At 34.0% G+C, this 19,251-nt stretch overlaps 2 protein-coding genes across 3 annotated transcripts in view; one reads left to right on the forward strand and one right to left on the reverse strand.

Annotated features, from left to right (window-relative positions):
* Nucleotides 1-6,073, reverse strand: part of C1QTNF3_1 (Complement C1q tumor necrosis factor- protein 3) — a gene marked incomplete at both ends in the record, with an annotated part of 31,155 nt that extends 25,082 nt beyond the window's left edge. Inside the window, 2 exons of one of the 2 annotated variants that reach the window (XM_035730725.1) lie at nt 2,854-3,307; nt 5,969-6,073. In XM_035730725.1, coding sequence (XP_035586270.1) covers nt 2,854-3,307; nt 5,969-6,073 — 559 coding nt within the window. Of the gene's footprint in view, nt 1-2,853; nt 3,723-5,968 lie in introns of those variants that run through there. The other variant, XM_051208882.1, reaches the window with a different exon arrangement.
* Nucleotides 6,074-7,468: 1,395 nt separating this feature from the next.
* Nucleotides 7,469-8,840, forward strand: MS3_00000831 (uncharacterized protein). Its single transcript, XM_051208446.1, has 2 exons — nt 7,469-7,955; nt 8,614-8,840. The coding sequence occupies exon 1, from the start codon at nt 7,558-7,560 to the stop codon at nt 7,879-7,881; it is 324 nt and encodes a 107-aa protein (XP_051074288.1). The 5' UTR covers nt 7,469-7,557; the 3' UTR covers nt 7,882-7,955; nt 8,614-8,840.
* Nucleotides 8,841-19,251: the final 10,411 nt, after the last annotated feature.

The following is a 19,251-nucleotide window of genomic DNA, read 5'->3' on the forward strand; positions in this document are numbered from 1 at the left end:
ACGGCTTCTCACTAGAACTCCGAGAATTCCCTCAGGAAGCTAGTCACTAGCGAGCACATGGTGATTATCACTATAGGGTTGTAGAGATTATTAAGTTTTTGATTGAGACCATGAACCGATTGCTGATAGATCATCACTGAAAATTACTGTTCAACAAACTACAAACACTCTTTTAAATTGTTATATAAGTCCTATCTATAAAATTCGAAGATATTTCTGCCTTTATTTACTTGTCAAATGTACTTGGTGATTTTTTTTTCAGGAGAAACAAATGCCAAATTTTAAAAGCCATGCAACCAAAATCTAAATTAAAATTCAGTATATACAACTCGTTCCTTCAGTAAATTGATTTCAACAAAAATAATAATGAGATTATTATTAACTTAATTTCCATTTTTATCCGGTAAAAATAGTTCTACATTTTGAAAAGAAACCACTTACACGAATTTACTACCATTTATATGAATGATTCTTTATGTTTACGTATGATATGAAAGAAGAGACTGAGAAGCTACACTTATGAAGTGTACATTTAGGTAATTAAAACACTAAATATGAAATGTAAATGAATCTATTCTATTAAACCATTTGTGCATCATGGGAGTTATATCTACATAATCGATTTATTAACAGATGTTATTTGTCTCTGGTGAATGTTTCCGATGACATTACGTTTTCTAGGCTGAATAATTTGTTTTATAATCTTTCATTATCGTTATGAATATCATCTGTGATTACTTTAAACAGAAGTCAGCACTTGAGATGATGATAATAAAAACGGTCATGAAGGCTTTATTACTAAACGATTCGTATCATAGAATGCGAGATCACCAAAATGTGCTTATATTAATTTTCCCCTCAAAACTATTTTAAGTAATTCTTGATACTGCCTTACTAACATATTTTGTATTGTGTTCAACAAAGGCAAAGGAACCCTAGATAATAGTTAGAAAACCTTTTTACGACATATTAATATCATAGGGTACTGAAGTGATTTATTTTCTCTATTTTATCAAGCTTTGGCTATCGTAAAACATAAGCCTAGTTCAGTTTATACTTCTATTTGGAATAGGAAACAATTTAATTTACCAGCAGATTATTAATTTCATAATAAACCTAGTTTGATGTCAGTGGAAAACTCTGCCTCAAGTTCTCTATTCATAAGAAAAACCGAGAAAATATACCCAATCTCGTTTAATAACTATAAAATGGCTATAAGCAAACGACCCTGATAAGGAAAATTTGTGCGTTCATTTATCTTATCTTTCCTACTTTTGTGCCTAAAAGGATTATATATTCGACTAGGTAGTGGCTTGATCCTAACTACTTCAGTCGATGAACACTCATCTTTATCAACCGAGTTTATTTAGCTAAATACTAATCTATAACTACATTCATTATTACGCACTAAATCATTCTATAACATTCAAGCGTTATGACTGGTTACTTACAAGTTATTCAGATCTCCACTTAGCAAAACTAACGCTTCACAGTTATAAAGTAATGTATAATGAGCTGCCTCTTGATATACTCATTCTTTGGTAGGGAGATGAACGATTTTTTACATCATGAATAATATCACTTGCCTAAATTAAAGTGAATAATGGTAAATGTTAAGTCAGATTAACAAAACCCACAAACAATTCAAATCTCTAAGTTGCACTCGCTTTAACACAATATGAAGAAGGATTATTCAATCTCATAATGAGAGTTTACTTAAAAATGTACACACAATGTGCGTTATCTAATTTTGAATCAGTAGTCTAATTTTTCAATGTACACTTTTTCGTGTTTACATTTGAGGTGAAAGTGACCTTATAGAAAAAGACGAATTATCACGTTTTAACAGTCAAAGAATTATATTGTCGATAACGTTGGTAATATCTAAACTATACCAAAAAAACTCACTTAAATAAAAATGCTATACTGAAATTTTGCGAATTGTGTTCAAGTTCAATACAAAAAATTATTGTAGTGAACAAGAACACAAACGGGGACAACCAAATGTATTTGAACACGAAATTACACAATGTCTTAGTAGAATCTGAGAACCGTAAATAATTCATTTACAAAATATCAATCAATCGTCTCAGACTTTATTGTTCTTTTGTTTCCACACCAATCATTCGCTGTTCACGTTCTCTTTTGCTGGAGCTTCTTAACAATCTACCTCCAGGTATTTTACTTTCGATTGGCGATACATACTACTTAAATCTGTTGACATCAACAGCACACACCACATTATAAAGAACTTTGATCTGCCAGATTAATTAGTTCAAAAAAATCTTTCAATTTAAAAGAGTCCATTTCACTGACACAACTACAATATTTCAAACTGAAAGATATTTGAACTAAACAGTGGTGAACAAAAAAATGAAATTTTCAATTCGAATTATCTTGTTCTGATACTTTTGTATGTCATACTACTTTACTCTCAGTAATTTCTAACCACACTTATTTGTACACTAATTTGCATATAAATGAATTACTCACTGAAACATTATACTAAATGGCAGTTATTCTGCCATCATGTGGCAGTTTGTCATTTTGTAGCATTACCTTGGTTTATGTGAACAGTCATCGATAGATCGCTAATAATCAATTCACGATGATCAGTAAGTTTTTTCTGCTAATTATATATCACAGATATTTTTATAGCATCATGATCTAAACATTGTGTTCATAGAATTAGACTGAACGTTTTTCGGAAAATTAGATAACCTCTTCAAAACTACTATAGCTTTTAGTATAAAAATGATATACAATCTCTGTTCATACTCAGAAACAAACATTGATCTATATTCTGGTTCATAAGTGAATCATTTATTACTTCTCATACAACACGCCATTTACCTTGTAAGCTACCTGGTTCACCAGGTGGTCCTCGAAATCCTCTTGCACCCTGTGGTCCTGGAGGTCCCTGTGGACCAGGTGGTCCAGCTGGTCCTCTTCCACTACGAACAGGTATACGTATACGACCAGTAATATGAGTAGTTGAAAAATTCATTATTGGCATTTGTTTATTATCAATATTTTCCATTTCAGTAGAACATTCCAATTGCAGTTGACAATTGGTTAATTTATTATTCATAGTATTCATCTTCAATGATTGTTTAGATTGACGAAAATTTATAAAATTATCATTAGAAGGCATTTTTGCATAATCAGATCTGGGATACTGTGACGATGATGATGATAAACTTATGTTATTAATAACTTCATTATTAGTCTTAAATAAACCAGACATCATTGATTTTGATTCATTGCCAAATATGATATAAATTTTGTTGAAAAGAATAATTATAGTCTGTAAAATAAAAATTAATTGAGTAAAGTATAGATTATATTTCATTTATATCAACTGATAAGTTAGTAAATAATAGTTATGCTGAAATGATTTCTTCTTTGATTTGACTGTTAACTGTATTGTGAATACTTATTCTTCTAGAAGAGTTGAAACTCGTCATATGATTTTGGAATTCGGAGAGTTTCAATGTAGGTTCACAATGAATTGTAGCTATGATTAAGTGTATTGCCATTGTTTGTTTTTTTCTACTCTAAAATGATTGGATAAATTCGGTGAATGAATTCGTTTTTGGATTCTTTGCTCGTGTAGAAATGTTTGTTTGTATGTATGTGCCTATTTATAGGGTTGAACAAAGTAAGTTTGTTATTGGTGTTGCTTATGATAAGATGAATACAATGTAGATTTTTAACCCCAGTAAATAAAAAAGTTATAAACTTTTTCTATAATTTCTTTTTCGTTGTGATTATTGTTTAAGTGAAGTTTGTTTGACTCAATAGATAAACTTGCCACCTTTGTATCTAGGTCGACTGCAAACTACTTGTATGATTATTATAAAGGGTATTATGCTTGTTGCATAAGTGATCGATTATCTGAACTCAGTAGTTAAGTAGTCAGTGCGTTGGGGGGTTGAAGAGAACGATACTGGGTTCGTGAACATCAACAGGAACTTAAGTAGATCCAGAAAATCAATCTCAAACCGGACGAAACACTCCGCCTGGATTCTATTGCTAGCCATAAATTTATCTGTTCTGTTGATTGTAATTTCGTGTTATCTATCTCATATCTTTCCCATATTGATTTTAATGAAATATTCAAAATAAACTAGTCGTAAATATTTACTGATGTGTTTATTTCATAAGTTTATTTAATTGGTTTAAAGTTATTTATAGTCAACGAAATTACCGTTAAATGTCGGCTCAGTGGTTTAGAGGTTAGGCGTTCGCGCGCGAGACCAAAGGTCCTGAACTCGAATCCCGTGAGCGGGATCGTGGATGCGCACTGCCGAGGAGTTCCACAGTAGGACGAAACGGCCGTCCAGTGCTTCCAGGTTGAATGACCTTGTACATAACATTTTATTTTTATTAATGCTTAATGTTATCGATACGTTAAAAGTTGTATTATTGTGTCCATACCTTTTAAAAACCACATGTCGGGTTGTACAACTCATGAGACTGGATAGATAACCATTATTATGTATTTCGAAGATATTCATCCCCACATTCCAAACCATTAAGGGACACAATGTGTATTTACATACAACTTCATCTTTGGACCAGTATGAAATATTGTTACAGTTTTGCCAAAGTATAAAATAAAAAGATTACTTTTGACACAAGCGGTCAACGGTTAATATTTATTAGGAACCAAAGATTTGTAACAATTTATGCCTTGAACAAATCTCGGCTATCTATTCACTCGCTATCAAGTATCTATGATACATTTTGATTGAGTTCTGGTAATAGTTAAAACAAATCAGGTGTTTTTTCCGTAAAATCGTCTGTACAACAATATTCATAGAACAAACTAGTCTGTTTAATAAATAGTCATTCTGAAGCGACATTACTTTACAAAACCTAGGGGAAGATTATTTTTACATCGTCAAATTATTCTCAACATATATCAACACACCCTATATAAGTCTCTATATTTTTTTAATATTCCTAGAAGTTCTCAGACATCAGGGTGGTTAGCTGATTCGCAGTTTCACGACCCTTTCCACCCTAAATTTCTCGACAGAACCGTGTAAGCAAATGATTTTCCAAACTTACACTTAGCCGGTAATCAACCAGACAGTGAGTCTGAGAGTGGAAAACACAAGAGATGGAACATATTCTGTTCCCATCATCAAAAGAGATTGACATTAGCCCTAGGCTTCCACTATTCTTACAGTCTTCACATCCCCCACTTAAATATTTTGTCCACCTAAATTGGGCTGTTTCGTTCTCCATAAATACCCCCTTTACCCGTGAATTTCTTTTAATTTGTTTTTACTTTTTTAGTATTTGTCCGAAATAGACTCACATTAGTCGAATCTGACATTCAGTAGAATGGCTACACTGAAAATTTCGTAAATTATATCAGAAATTACATGAAATATGACCAGCACTTAAGTAACATTTTACCTGATCAGAAGACATTGTCATAATAATCCGACTAGGCACTTATTATTCACTGTTATAGTTCCAATGAGAGCGTCTATTGGTGCTAGTGCAAAACAGACAGGAGACTCCTGCTAAATCTTCATCATCTGTAACTAAAAGATAGATGCTATTGATCTCTAGACAAAGATAGATGGAGGATAGCAGTGGGACATAGTCATATTTGGGACTCGTCAGCTGGATGCATCTGCATCCCAGAGTTGATGTTCACTCCGGGACTCACACTGTACCATTCACCTCAAAGGTCATCTACATAGCTACTGAGTCCTGATGGTCACTAGCTTGTGCGGTGGAGTGAAGTTTGGGTTCATTTTGTATTGCTTGTTTGAATCTTCCCACCGCACAAGCTAGTGACCATCAGGACTCAGTAGCTAAGTGAATAACGTGATGGCGTTTGAGGTGGATGGTACTGAGTTGGAGTCCCAGAGTGAACATCAACTCTGGGATGCAGATACATCCAGTTGACGAGTCCCAAATATGACTGGGTTTCACTGCTAGCTACCATCCGTCTTTGCTTAGATTGCTTTTGACTTAAGGCAATATCAGGCCAATACTCACAGAATACACATATAACAATACGAGACTGATTAAGTTCAGTCCTGAACATCAATAGGAAGATTCAAACAAACAATACAAAATGAGTCATTGATTTCTGTTATGATTTAAAAATAAATAGCACGACATTATTCACTGACTGGTAGCTAGTATCCGTACTTCATTCATAGCTTCACTAAAAACCTGTTTAGACCATTGTTTATAGTCATGATCATATATTTGAGTTGTCTCAAATAAATATGGCGTGATTTGTTTTCCTCACACTAGTAGGCACAGTATGCCAAGGCATAGTAACCAATAGAAATACTAAATTCTCGAAAATCTCGTCTACTACTTACATTTATACAAAATAAATATCATGCTTTACAGTATCGAACGATGTCGATTTTCCATGATAAGTAGAAATTATAATTTTCACCAATTTTTGGATGCTATCTCAATCTATTCAAATAACTTAACTTCTAAAGGTTGTGGGTGTACATTGTTAAGACGAAACAATTGTTCAGTCTATCCGGTTTTCAATGGTTTTCTAATTGATGTCAGCTTTTGATACAAATGTGGTGTCTGTACTAAATTATACTTGTTTTTCCTATTTTTACGCGCCTATTCAAAATCATTATAAAATGTCCTCAGGTGCGTTCACTGTATTCACTCTTACTTGAGTGCTGATCCATTTGTACCTACTAGAGTACGTACTGGACAGTTTTGAGAACTTAATTCACTTAATAAACTCGGTTACATTACTTTAACTTACCACAATAAACTAAAAATCTCAGCTAAACTTCATCCTGACAATTGTAATGACAACAAGCATTGAACAGTGCTAACCAATAAATAGAATTATTTCAGTCTAATATAAATGTATGTTTTATCAATTTAGCTTTTGCTTATTTAAATAACAGGTTTCAACTAATTTACGTTGTTTTTAGACATTTCCATGTGAGTAAATATAGCGGAACCACTACCATACAGAGAAGATAACACCATAATGATTCACTGTACACCTATATGACTATTCTTGTGAAGACAATGCCATCCCTACCCCCCACTCTACCCAATAATTCAGCATAAACATCTTAACTTTAAAGAAAAGAAGAGAGGAAACTATGCTAATCAATGAACCACAACGGTGATTATAATTGGAATTGTCAAAAGGAATTCAACCGTTAAATATTTAAATTTGATTTAGTGTGTAATTAAGTCTTTTCTTAAAAATAACTGTCAAGTTAATTAGATTCAGTTTAGTCAAATGGTTATTCGAGAAAATTCAACTTTATTTCTTTATTTATTTGAATATATATGCCAATTATTTTCAATGAATACTAATGTAAATGTATTTGAAACGAACTTGCTAAATATTTCGGATTTATTCACCAATTCAATCTATGAATCAACCAACGAATATAAATATTACTCTATTTCACACATATACTCATTGATTAAATTAATTAGGTATACCAACTAGTTTCATAAAACAAAATCCTACTTGTGATACAGAATATGGGTTCGATTATTACAAATGGTTAATTTGGATAGATGTCATCGAAATCAAATTTCTTAAAGAAGCATGAATTTTATAATTGTTTATTTAGAGCTAAAAATATTAGTATTTGCATAGTACTATTTTTATCAACAACCTACTGTGAAAAAAAAAAACTAGATTTCAGTAGAGGAAGAAATCAGGAAGAAGCTCTGGAAGTGGATAGAACACACAGTGAGGAAACTTCCAACTGTTTCACAAGGCAAGCCCTCACTTGGAATCCTCAAGGCCAAGGGAGGAGAGTAAGACCAAAGAACACATTACGCCGAGAAATGGAGACAGACATTAGAAGGATGAACAACAATTGGATAGAACTATAAAGGAAGGCCCAGGACAGAATGGGTTGGAGAATGCTAGTCGGCGGTCTATGCTCCATTAGGAGTAACAGGCGTAAGTAAGTAATTTCCATCAAGTCATTAAAAACGTGACTAAAAATATTCTGTAAATTAAAGCCCAGTAATAAGTTCTCACAAGTTAAAACTGAATAATTGACACTTTGGATAGACTAGCTCGCCAATATGATATCATACAAATCACATAGATTGTTGACTCTGCAGAACTTTATAATAATCTTTGTCATTAAAATAAATTTGTACAATCTTTATTTATATCCTAACTGTAAATAGTTGGTAAATGACTTTAACTCTGATCAATTATACGACTCATTCTACTTTCAATTATATTCTTTGTTAAGTGATGACTGAAACTGAAGTTCTTTTTAAAGAATCGGAAATTCTCCTCCCTAAAAAGTATGTGGGTCTGTCACCCCTAAAGTCGATCTTTATGTATAGTGTCTTCTTTTCTGCTGAAATTATTTGTGTTTTCAGCGGTTTCGGTTTTGTTTTTATCAATGAATATAGAAGGATACCCGTTTTTGATAAGTATCTCCTTCAAGATGCTGAAGCGTCCAGTTTAAACTCTTTCATTGTTCAAATTCATCATTCTAAAGTATTATCTATCTGTGAACAGAATATCTTGCATAAACCAAATCACTTAACATCAAGTCCAATTGAGACTACGTCCATAGTTTGTCATTTTCTTTTGTTTTTCAGTTATCTATGGAAATATTACTACAATTAAATCAACTAGGACTTTTAATCAAGTTGTTGATATTCGAAAAATTAGGTCACTTTGAATGATTGAAAGCTAGAATCACTAGTGAATAGTGATGGCTGTTCGGAACTGTTAAATGCTTCCATATTTAAAAAATAATAATAAGTAGAATCATTAAACAACCTCAGATGTCAATCATCTTTGTAATTTATCTCTTTCGCCACTCAACACATCTAATTTTTTATAATTGTTATTAATGGATCTTTTAACTAACAAATGGCTTCTACCTTCAAGTAAGTCACATAAATATTGAAACCATACATGTAGGTTATGATTACTTAGCACATTACATAGTGTTGAAAGGTGAAGTATATAGAAGAGTCAGAAATCTAAATGCCTTTTTAAATTTTTACTTTGTTAATGAATCGGTGAAGATATATAAATACATTACTCTCAGTTTAAATAAATTAAATCCTATTTCACTAATTAATATGGGTTCTTAAAATATCATATCATTCAGACAACACTTTCAATATTTAGTGCTTCCATGAATAACGGGTTTTTTTATGAAACAAAGTTATTGATCTGTTTCATCTGTTTTCTATGATATCGGAACACAACTTTGAGCAGAAATAAAAATATCATTTATATCATATCCCGTATCTAGTGTAAACGAATATAAGTCAAGAAACTATACAAACAACAGAAATTCTAGTTTAGTGGCCCTCGAATATATGACTCCAGGTAGATCGTACGGATGATTTTTATCTAAATACACATGTCGCCAATCCTCGTCTATAATCATCGACTTAAATCGCGTTGGTGAATAACGGAATTCAATAAGTCAGATACGATAATGGATTTTTGAATACGTATATTTTATACACTCATAGATCTGAACAGACAATCAAAAGGACGAATCGAAGAGAGCAAAGTAAACTGAACCGCAGTGGATTGTGAGCCAACTCGATTTAACCGAGCGTGAATCGATATTCATAATCAGACGAAAATAAGTTACAGGCATGTTATGAGTAAGATAGGAAATGTACACACATATGCTTACATAAAAATAGTCAAGGTTGACAAGCAAATAATTAACAAAGTCAAAATGTGACGCAAGAAAAACGAATAAATCGGCTTGTCCGGAAGCTAGAATAAGCTATGTGTGTTTAACACAGCAACCGACGCTACATTAAATATCTGAATCAATCTATTTAGTTTCAAAAATGGACAAATTTCTGTTTTCTTTTCAACTTTAAAGTTCAAACAAAAATATACTATACTTTAACAACCCATTTATTTTAATGGAGTTTTTTTCTGTAAGCTGGATGATTTAGTCGTAAAGCTTTCATCATCCTTCTGAACGACATCTTCAGCACCTTCCTTATGTGTACAAAAACAATCCATTTATATTAGTATTCAGTTAATGATCTTGAGTTTATTATTCCTATTTTTGGCACTTTGTTCATTCTAGAGAATAACAATGTAACTTAAGCACAAATCAGAGAGGGGTTTTGTGGATATTACAGTAATTTAATTGTTAAATTCATGAGTCAACTGAAGCTAGATCACCATGGAAAACCTGGAAGCACTAGATAGCCGTTTCGTTCTAGCTTGGGACTCCTCAGCATTGTGCATCCATGATCCCACCTATCGAGATTCGAACCATAGGCATAAATATTCTGATAGCATATGACAAAGATTTACTTAGTATATAAATGTAAACCCATTCTTTACGAAACACGAATATTTTGTAAATTTAGCAAAAGCTTAGACAGTATTGCTGAAAACATGCTCTGTCGAAAAGAAAAATTGTATCAATTAAGATTTAAACAAAACTTTTTTTAATTGTTTTATATTTTAATTAAACTGATTCATTTATTAAGAATATTATTCATTATACCGTGTGGTTTCTTCACACTTCAACTGTTACTGCTTATATATCTAAGATAATTAATAAGCAAAATGAACTCATGTAATTGAGACTATAATTAAAATAAACTTAATTTGCTCTGTTGAGAATAAAACAATTGTTCTAACTATTGTTAAGCTTCTGAATAAATAATTAAACAAACGACTCATTATAAAATTGATAATAAAAAAATAAATTTTTGAAAACATTCCCTATTTTATTACACAACAAACTAGTTAGTTTGATAACAATGGTAAATGGAAATAAATGGCCTCTAATTTTCGTTCAGTAAGTATTGATTACCAAGACAAACGAAACTGTGAATTAAAAAAACACCATGAGATTTTAGCTTCTAGAGGTTTTCAAAATAGATTTGATCCTAAGCATTCCTATGCATGCTGTTGTAGGTCGTGAGACCTATGTAATTTTCTTGTTTACATTATCTGTGATTACCGATTACTTGCTTGAAAAATTAATTCCTCTGTGTACTGTATGTGTTAGTCGTAATATGTTTTCATCCAGTTCAGTAAAACAATGTTATCTCTGTGTTGTGTCGATTTGAATTGAAGGTTCAAAACATTTGACTCTCCCTAAACCAATCTTGTTAAATCTAGTCTTTTGAACTAAATTCTCAATATATTTATTTCGTTGAATTTCGAACCCAGTTTTGTTTATCGTAATACTTTGGACAGTTTAGTCTCTTTCCCTTAGTTATTTCCAGGCTTTGATGTACCAATTTTAGGACATTAGTTAAGGAAATATTTATCATGACTTAGTTTGAAAGTAATGCATTATTTTGATGTCCGTAAAAAGACATAATACATAATTTCCTTCAAGATTTACCAATCATCTAATGCTCACTTCATCCTCTAAACGAGTAATATGGCATAAATCCTCCAAAGATTTTGTATCAGTACTTCGATTTTAAGTAGTTAAAACAAAACCTAAGGGTGGGTTACAAGTATTAAAAAAAGTACGATTTCTAAATGTCTCGTCTGTGAACTCTGAAATATAACTATTATCCAATTTTAGATAGGAATATAATTAAGACTAACAAAATGATAGTTGAACATTGTTTTTAATTAACATACCACTAAAGCATTAGTTACAAATCTTTTAAACTTACCTTAGGGGTTTATTTTATCTTTGAAGAGCATACTTTAAGAGGGTTTGTCTGTCTAAGAACATATAAGTTTGACACGTTCGTCAGTAAAGTAATATATATGTATTCCATTGTGACGTTCGAATTTTACAAACTACGATGTTAATGATTAAATAATTACAATTGTGGTAAATAACTAATACATTTATTGTACAGTTAAATACTTTATTTTGTGTTCTAACCTATAGTAATAATAGTACAATACAATTCCGTACTGAGTACTTCGAATCTCAGTTCGTGACTGTATCGTACTGAAGTTCTAGACTTATTGGGATTAGTTCTATATCTTTGTATTACTTCAAATTCACATCTGAGGTCGCAATTTAAGTGGATCCAAGTTACTAAGGAGAATCGCCTACCAATGCGTCAACCCGGGAAGTGGAAGTTTACTCAGAATGTTCTGATGCTTGGTGCTTGTTACATAACTTCGGGGAAGGTAACATTTCAACTCACTCTATTACTGTTGTTGAGAGGAAAGCATATAGGTTGTTAAAAGAAATTCTTCACATTCTGACAAACCCATTCTACTTCCGTTGAAAAGACTAAAGAGATTACTAACAGGTCATTTTCGCATAACATCATTGGTAGCAAATAAAAAATCACACCTTAACAAATTAGTTTGTGATCTAAATCAGACTATTAGAGATTTTGTGAGGATGCGCATGACAAACAGGGTTTAATATACAAGGATGAGTTACAATTGCTTTTTGAATTACTCACTTTTCTGAATGAATCAAAGCTGCTCTTGTTAGAAGTTTAAGGTTTCTGCAATACAGAAAATTTATTTGCATTTGACAATAAAACTTCATGTTGTTTCGTAACGCCATCACGAGGATCAGTATTAACATCTTCAAAATTAAAACGGAAGTCTTTAGGTGCCTTGAAAGTGCAAAAAAGAATTTGTATGAGCTTCTTCTCTAGTTTAGAATTATTTATACCAGAAATTAGGCGGTCACAATGTTGAATATACAACTGTTCACCAAAATTGCAATTAGAAGCTTGTGTCCAAAGCTGTAGTATGAAATTGTGGAGATGAGCATGACAGACTTATTTTGCAAATAGTTTTTGATGTTATTTGTCATGATCATCTCCACAATTTCATACTACAGCTTTGGACACAAGCTTCTAATTGCAATTTTGGTGAACAGTTGTATATTCAACATTGTGACCGCCTAATTTCTGGTATAAATAATTCTAAACTAGAGAAGAAGCTCATACAAATTCTTTTTTGCACTTTCAAGGCACCTAAAGACTTCCGTTTTAATTTTGAAGATGTTAATACTGATCCTCGTGATGGCGTTACGAAACAACATGAAGTTTTATTGTCAAATGCAAATAAATTTTCTGTATTGCAGAAACCTTAAACTTCTAACAAGAGCAGCTTTGATTCATTCAGAAAAGTGAGTAATTCAAAAAGCAATTGTAACTCATCCTTGTATATTAAACCTTGCCTTTCACATAGTAAGCTGAATCTTCGTAGCTCATGCCGATTTCGTTATCAGCGTTGTCGTGTGTGTAGAATGGTTGGATATACACAAAAATTGTGTAAAGGTTCCAGGTCGTTGGTGGATCAGAACCAGTTGATTTGGACAGAAAAATGGAATGGTCAGGGCGCTAAGCTATGGGTTTTCGCGCACATATTACATATTGTTGAGGATTCTGAGATGTCATTACTTAGCAGCTATTAACAACATTTCTTTCGTCATACGTCAATTTTCGTAATGTTTGTGCTTGTTACGTAGCTTATATTCCAGTTCATTAGTAGTTTCACATATTTGTTGCTTACAACCTGGGTGGATGATTATCCGGCCTAATGTGGTTATTTGTAACAATGGAAACTCATACAAGTGAAATTCACCATTTGAAAAAGCCAAAAATAGCCTGTAATCAGAGTTTAATGCAAAAATTATCTCTAAGACGTTTTACAAAATTTCCCTTAAAATGGAGAGATTGGGAAGTTACGGAGCAACAATCGATCCAATGTGTGAACAACAAGACAGAGAAAGCTAAATCAATGTTCTTCATGATGATTTTGTGGTTTAGCTGCAATAAAAGACCATTTAATTATCAGAACACCTGGTATTCGTGCAGTCCAACGGACACCCAACAAACCTATAGCTTTTGAAATACGGAATGACAGCCTCTTGTGAGACCGTTCAAAGACGCTGAAACGGAACGACGGGAAGCTTTGAAATGATCTCATTTTTTAACCATGCCTAAGGCATAGCTCAGCCTCGCAGACGTGGTCATTCTGTATAACCTGTCTTTATTCACATTGGATATATTACCCTATCGTCATCCTAAACGTGTTCTCTAGGTGTACTAAGTATCATACTGTTAATCGTTACGGTACAATGAGTTAGTGTAGACAATGATGTGACTCCCACGTAAGATCTTTAGATTAGGTAGTCACATCCTGACGAAACTATATTTTAGGACTAGGTTTATTATTATAGTAGTACTAATACCAAACTGGACCATGATTCTACATACTCGTAAGGAGTAGAAAATATTCCTACAGTTTAGCACAAAGTGTTTCAACAAGTTTCCGTTTTTTAATTCTTGGTCGATCTTCATTATAAATGTTGAATGATCGACAGTTGGAATTTAGCAGCCCAATCAATCGACATATCAACAATGAGCATTATTTTTGCTGCATATCAAAAGCAATCACGATATCTCTGATTGGGCCTTTTTTAACTTGTACACTTTTTAGAAACACGCCTAAGTAGGTTATGAGACTAATAGTCGTTTTGATGTATTAAAACAAACAAAATTAGACAAACTATTGAAATATGTAAACGGTGAAAACAGGTAGCCCGCATGATCAAGCAGGTTACCACGTCATATATTATATATATATATATTGTTACTTTTCTCGCTCTTAAGTATTATTCTTAGGGTTTGTGTTGCGAATGAGCTTGTAGGGCCAGCGAAATGTCACTAAGCCCTAGCCAAATCATCCGGCAGTCGGGTCATTGAATATCGAGCAAATCATCGATCCTCGTCAAGGTCAGGGACAACCAACGCGCATCAGTTAATCATATGCCATGGACTGGCCCATGCGGCAGTGGTCTTACTTTCGTTTGTATCTACCTTAACTAATATATTTCTGTAATAACGTCCTCTGTGTTGTACAGTCTTCAAAGCATCTATGTTACCTTGATACGTCAATGGGGTAGCACGCGTAAGGTGCTGACCACGAGGTGTGACTTCGACATTAGTTAGTTTGTCACACCATTCACATCTAACTTGAGTAGGCCTCCAATCATTTCGACACAGATCATCTACGTTGGTGATCTACAAGCTTAAATAGGTATTTTAGAGGATCGCCAAGAATCTTTTAGATACTACAGGCGGTTGATAGATCTCCTCTTTTCGCCTACACTATAACGGGTGAAAATCTAGTGATTTGACGTATTCTTTTTGAGACCTCACTTTGAGCCCCGAAACTGATTTCTTTGTTACCCTTTAGACATACTTCGCAGCATTCTTATTTTTCGGAGTAAAGAAAGAAATACTGGCTTTGTACTCTAAGAGTGGAGAATAATACTTTCAAAAATAAAGTGAAAAATTCGTGCTTAACGAAGTTGCTAGTGAGAGATCTTTTTAAGCCGTTTAGTCGTAGATGTCGTAAAACTTAAGATTATAGGGCTACATTATACCTAGATCTTTTTGCAACCTGTGACACCTACCGAAGTATGAGCTGCTTTAATTGTGTGTGCAGTTCAACACGTATCCCAGATAGACTACATTACGCTCTGAAATGTTGAAACTAATTCCATCTCTAACCACCAAACTTTGACGTGAAGTCGGATCTCCATAGTGTTAGCTTGTCATTCGGGTTTGAAACCTCTCTTCACGCCAGCAAAAAATAAGGCTTTAGACTATGGTTTTTGACGAAGATCATCGATATAAATCAAAAGGAGAGTTTTAGTATTTAACTTTTGGGGACCTCATCATAACATTAGTAGCCAGGGAAAACGTGTGCTTCACTTTAAAAGACAGACTACTGAGGTATTACAAGTCATTCTACCTACTAGCTCAAAATTACCGATGATATATATATATGATCTACTCAACTAAAAGCCCTGCATGAATCGACATGCATAACATCCATCTCCGTCTTACGATACAGGACGGATACCTATCTCTCCACAGGACTTATCACATTAGGAATTCAGGACTGACCCTCCCCGAAATGCGTGAATGGAATTTTTGGATGTTATAATCTGTACTTTAACCACGATTAACTAGAGATTTCATAACACTTGGAGTTTTTATAAGGAGAATAACCGTTGGGTGGTTCGAAGTACCTTTCAATCGGCCTCCTTTGAAAATTGTCGTGATGTGTCTCAGCTTTCAGTTGTCTTGAATCGCATCTTGGCTGAGTAAAAACCAATCCGTTTAGCCAAATTGAGGGCTGTGCCCTCATCAGAGGAGGATTACCCGTCTTCTGGCAAGTAATCGATTTCTTGTTAAAATATTCAAGTCTTCGGTATTCCAGTTCCGTGCTTAGAAACACCTCCAAGATTCTAGTTGAGATGCAGTTGAACCTATCACCGACGTGGGTTGGAATTTATGAAAGTGCTGCTTTGCTAGGGGATGTGCAAGATCATCATCCATGCTGGCAGTGGGATTAGTATCCAACAACTATGAAGGTTTGGCTTTGGCTGTTCAGTAAAAGGTGACATGATGAAATACGCTTTTCTGATCGGAAACAAGTTTATTGATTTTATTCCGGTGTTCTTCTTCTTTTAAAGCCTTCCCACAAGGGCTCCTAGCCTGATTAGAATGCTTGTATGAACTTTCACAGCTGATTTAATTGAATTTCCTTCAGTAACATCCTTTTAGTTTCAGCTTTTGTAGGGCATGATTTTGCGTTGCTTGCAACCTTTAGGGACCGTTTGTGCGACATAATGGTCTGTTATATTTAAGATCATGTTCATTGAGAAGCCTGGTGGTCAAACTGAACTTCGCCGTTCTAATCCATGTGCTCTAGATTTCCCTTTAATGCTACCTTTTGAGCCTAAACGTTGTTGTACTGAGGATCGCACAGTTCCATCTTGGAAACTAAACCAAAGGTCGCCCTCACTGAATGGGATCTAAAAAGGCGCTGCATGTGTAACAACAAAGCTTATTGTTTAATACGTCAAAACATCAGACATTCAAATCTCAGTCTTCAACAGAAAGGACACGAGTTCACTCAACCTATAGTAATCGTTGCAATTTGCAGTACTGTGTAAATATTATGTCGCTCTGGACGTATCAACAGAGAGTGCTGATATTACGTGTTCTGGTAGAAAATTCCAGTAAACCATTACTCGGTGCGAAAAGGGAACAAGGACTGCACCCTAGGGAACTCTACATTTTACAAACTCTTACGCCGATACAGCTTAATTTATCCGTACCCTCTGTCTCCTATAACTAAGAAAGTCATGTATTCAGTCTGTGATTTCTCAATGGATCACAAAACTCCAGTTTTAACTTAATACCCAGGTGAGAGACTTTGTCAAAGGCTTTACTTAGACCTATGAAGATTACATCTGCCAGAATATTACTAACTTTTGCTGCAGCCTAATCTCTTGTAATGAGCAGATTTATCGATCATAATAGGCCTTTCCTAAGACCGTGTTGTTCCTTGGACAAGAGATTGATCCCTTCCATATAGTTTAAAATAACCATCCAAATAAGCTATTCCATTAGTTTGACAACAAAACTGGTTAGACTAACGAGGCCATAGCAGCTAAATAAGCCCCTGCATCCCGCCTTATACACCGGACTGATGACTTCGTCTTTCCAGTCTCTTTTCAGTCTGAACTGCTGCAAAAACGTATTAAACATTATTAATAGAAGCTCAGCAATTAAGTCCCCCTGGGCTTTCATAATCACAAAATGAATGAAATCAAGACCACTAGACTTGTCCGGTTCGTGATGTTGAAATGCTTGTAATGCAGCTCCTTTCTCAACGACTACAGGATCTGTCGGCAAGCCATCATCATCAAAATTAATTTTTGGTTGCTCGCCAATGTTGGTGGAAGACACTTTTCTAAAATATCTTGATAAACCTTCTTCATTATCATTTCTCGCATAAATGTCTGGCCTTACCAACGCCTTGCAAACATTCCTTGTCTTACAAAAATGGACCTATAATGTTTAGAATCTGTAGAGATAATCCAACGCTTTTTCTTACGTCTAAGAAGTTTTATGACCTGTTTGGTTATCAGTGGTGAAAAGTTATTTGCTATACATAATACTAATCACTATATAGACGTGGATAGGTCAGTCGTACCTTAAAATATTGACCATGTTTCTCTAATTGACAAGCTAGTATTTACTGACCGATTTGTTACTGTATTTCACACTTGGGTGGCCAATATTTTTTCTCCATACATTTGGGCGAGCTTTGACGTCATTGTATATTGTGTCAGAAGCCGTAAACATGAATGATAAAACAGCATATGTTAATGGTGGGAAGATATTTAGATTAACGATATCCTCGGTTTCATGGGTGATTACTAAGTATAACACAAATCTTTGGTTTGAGAAAAGACTTGAGGTTTGAATGCATGTTGTATTAAGGTATGCCAAGTTACCATTATCAGAAGCCTACTATCGAAAGAGTTCTCAGATCTTACAGTGTCCATCTCTGCCCAACTAATATCAGGTACATTGAAATCTAATATCACTTATCGGTTATTTTTATTTCATAGCTTAATGTTCTCTCTAAAAAAGTCACCAGCTGGGCAGGTGACACCAAGTGCAAAGTCACGACCATCGAAAGTAAATTCTCAGCTGGTTACTTCATAAATTACACCATGAGATTCACAAACAAATGAACGGATGTTTATAGTATCAGTAATGTATGTATGGACCTCACCCCCACTATTTTATCCATTCCTATCACTTATTAGGGAATCGTTACCGAAAATTCTGGAGTGACGTCAAAGACATAGACCAACCAAACCTAGGTCACAGCTACGATAAATGGCTTTAATTTGTCCAGTAGTATTTCCGGTTCATTGAATTTTCCTCTTAGACCACTTGAATTTGCATATAAGACACATGAAGAGAACGACCTATCCATACATGCCATACGGATTCCGTTTCCAAGACCTGACTAAACTGAAACCCACTGAGCGAAAATTTTCTCCACCATTTTTTGACGCCTTGTTTGTTCAGCTTACACCGTCTTCTTCTTTATTCTGTCTTACGGAGACATGTCAGTTCTTACTCGAATGTCGGTACAGTTGTTATTTCATTGATCCTCGGACCATAGGCTTAACCTAAGCAGTCTCTTACCTATTCTTGACAATTTTTTGATCTAAAATCTCTTACAGTTTGTAAAATCCAAACTACGGTTTGGATGTTGAAGAATAGCCGACCGGGGACTTTAGACACGCGCCCTTTCCCGTCGAAATCAAAACAAGTAATCGGGTAAATAGCGGTTCTATAATTCATCATAAATTTAAATGTAAATCGTTACCTAAACAAATATTACCACCCGGCTATTCAACCAATGATTGTTCAATCAATCAAATCTAAATTACAATAAATAAAGAA

Source organism: Schistosoma haematobium, chromosome 1 (assembly GCF_000699445.3).
Source record: "Schistosoma haematobium chromosome 1, whole genome shotgun sequence".
Taxonomy (NCBI): domain Eukaryota; kingdom Metazoa; phylum Platyhelminthes; class Trematoda; order Strigeidida; family Schistosomatidae; genus Schistosoma; species Schistosoma haematobium.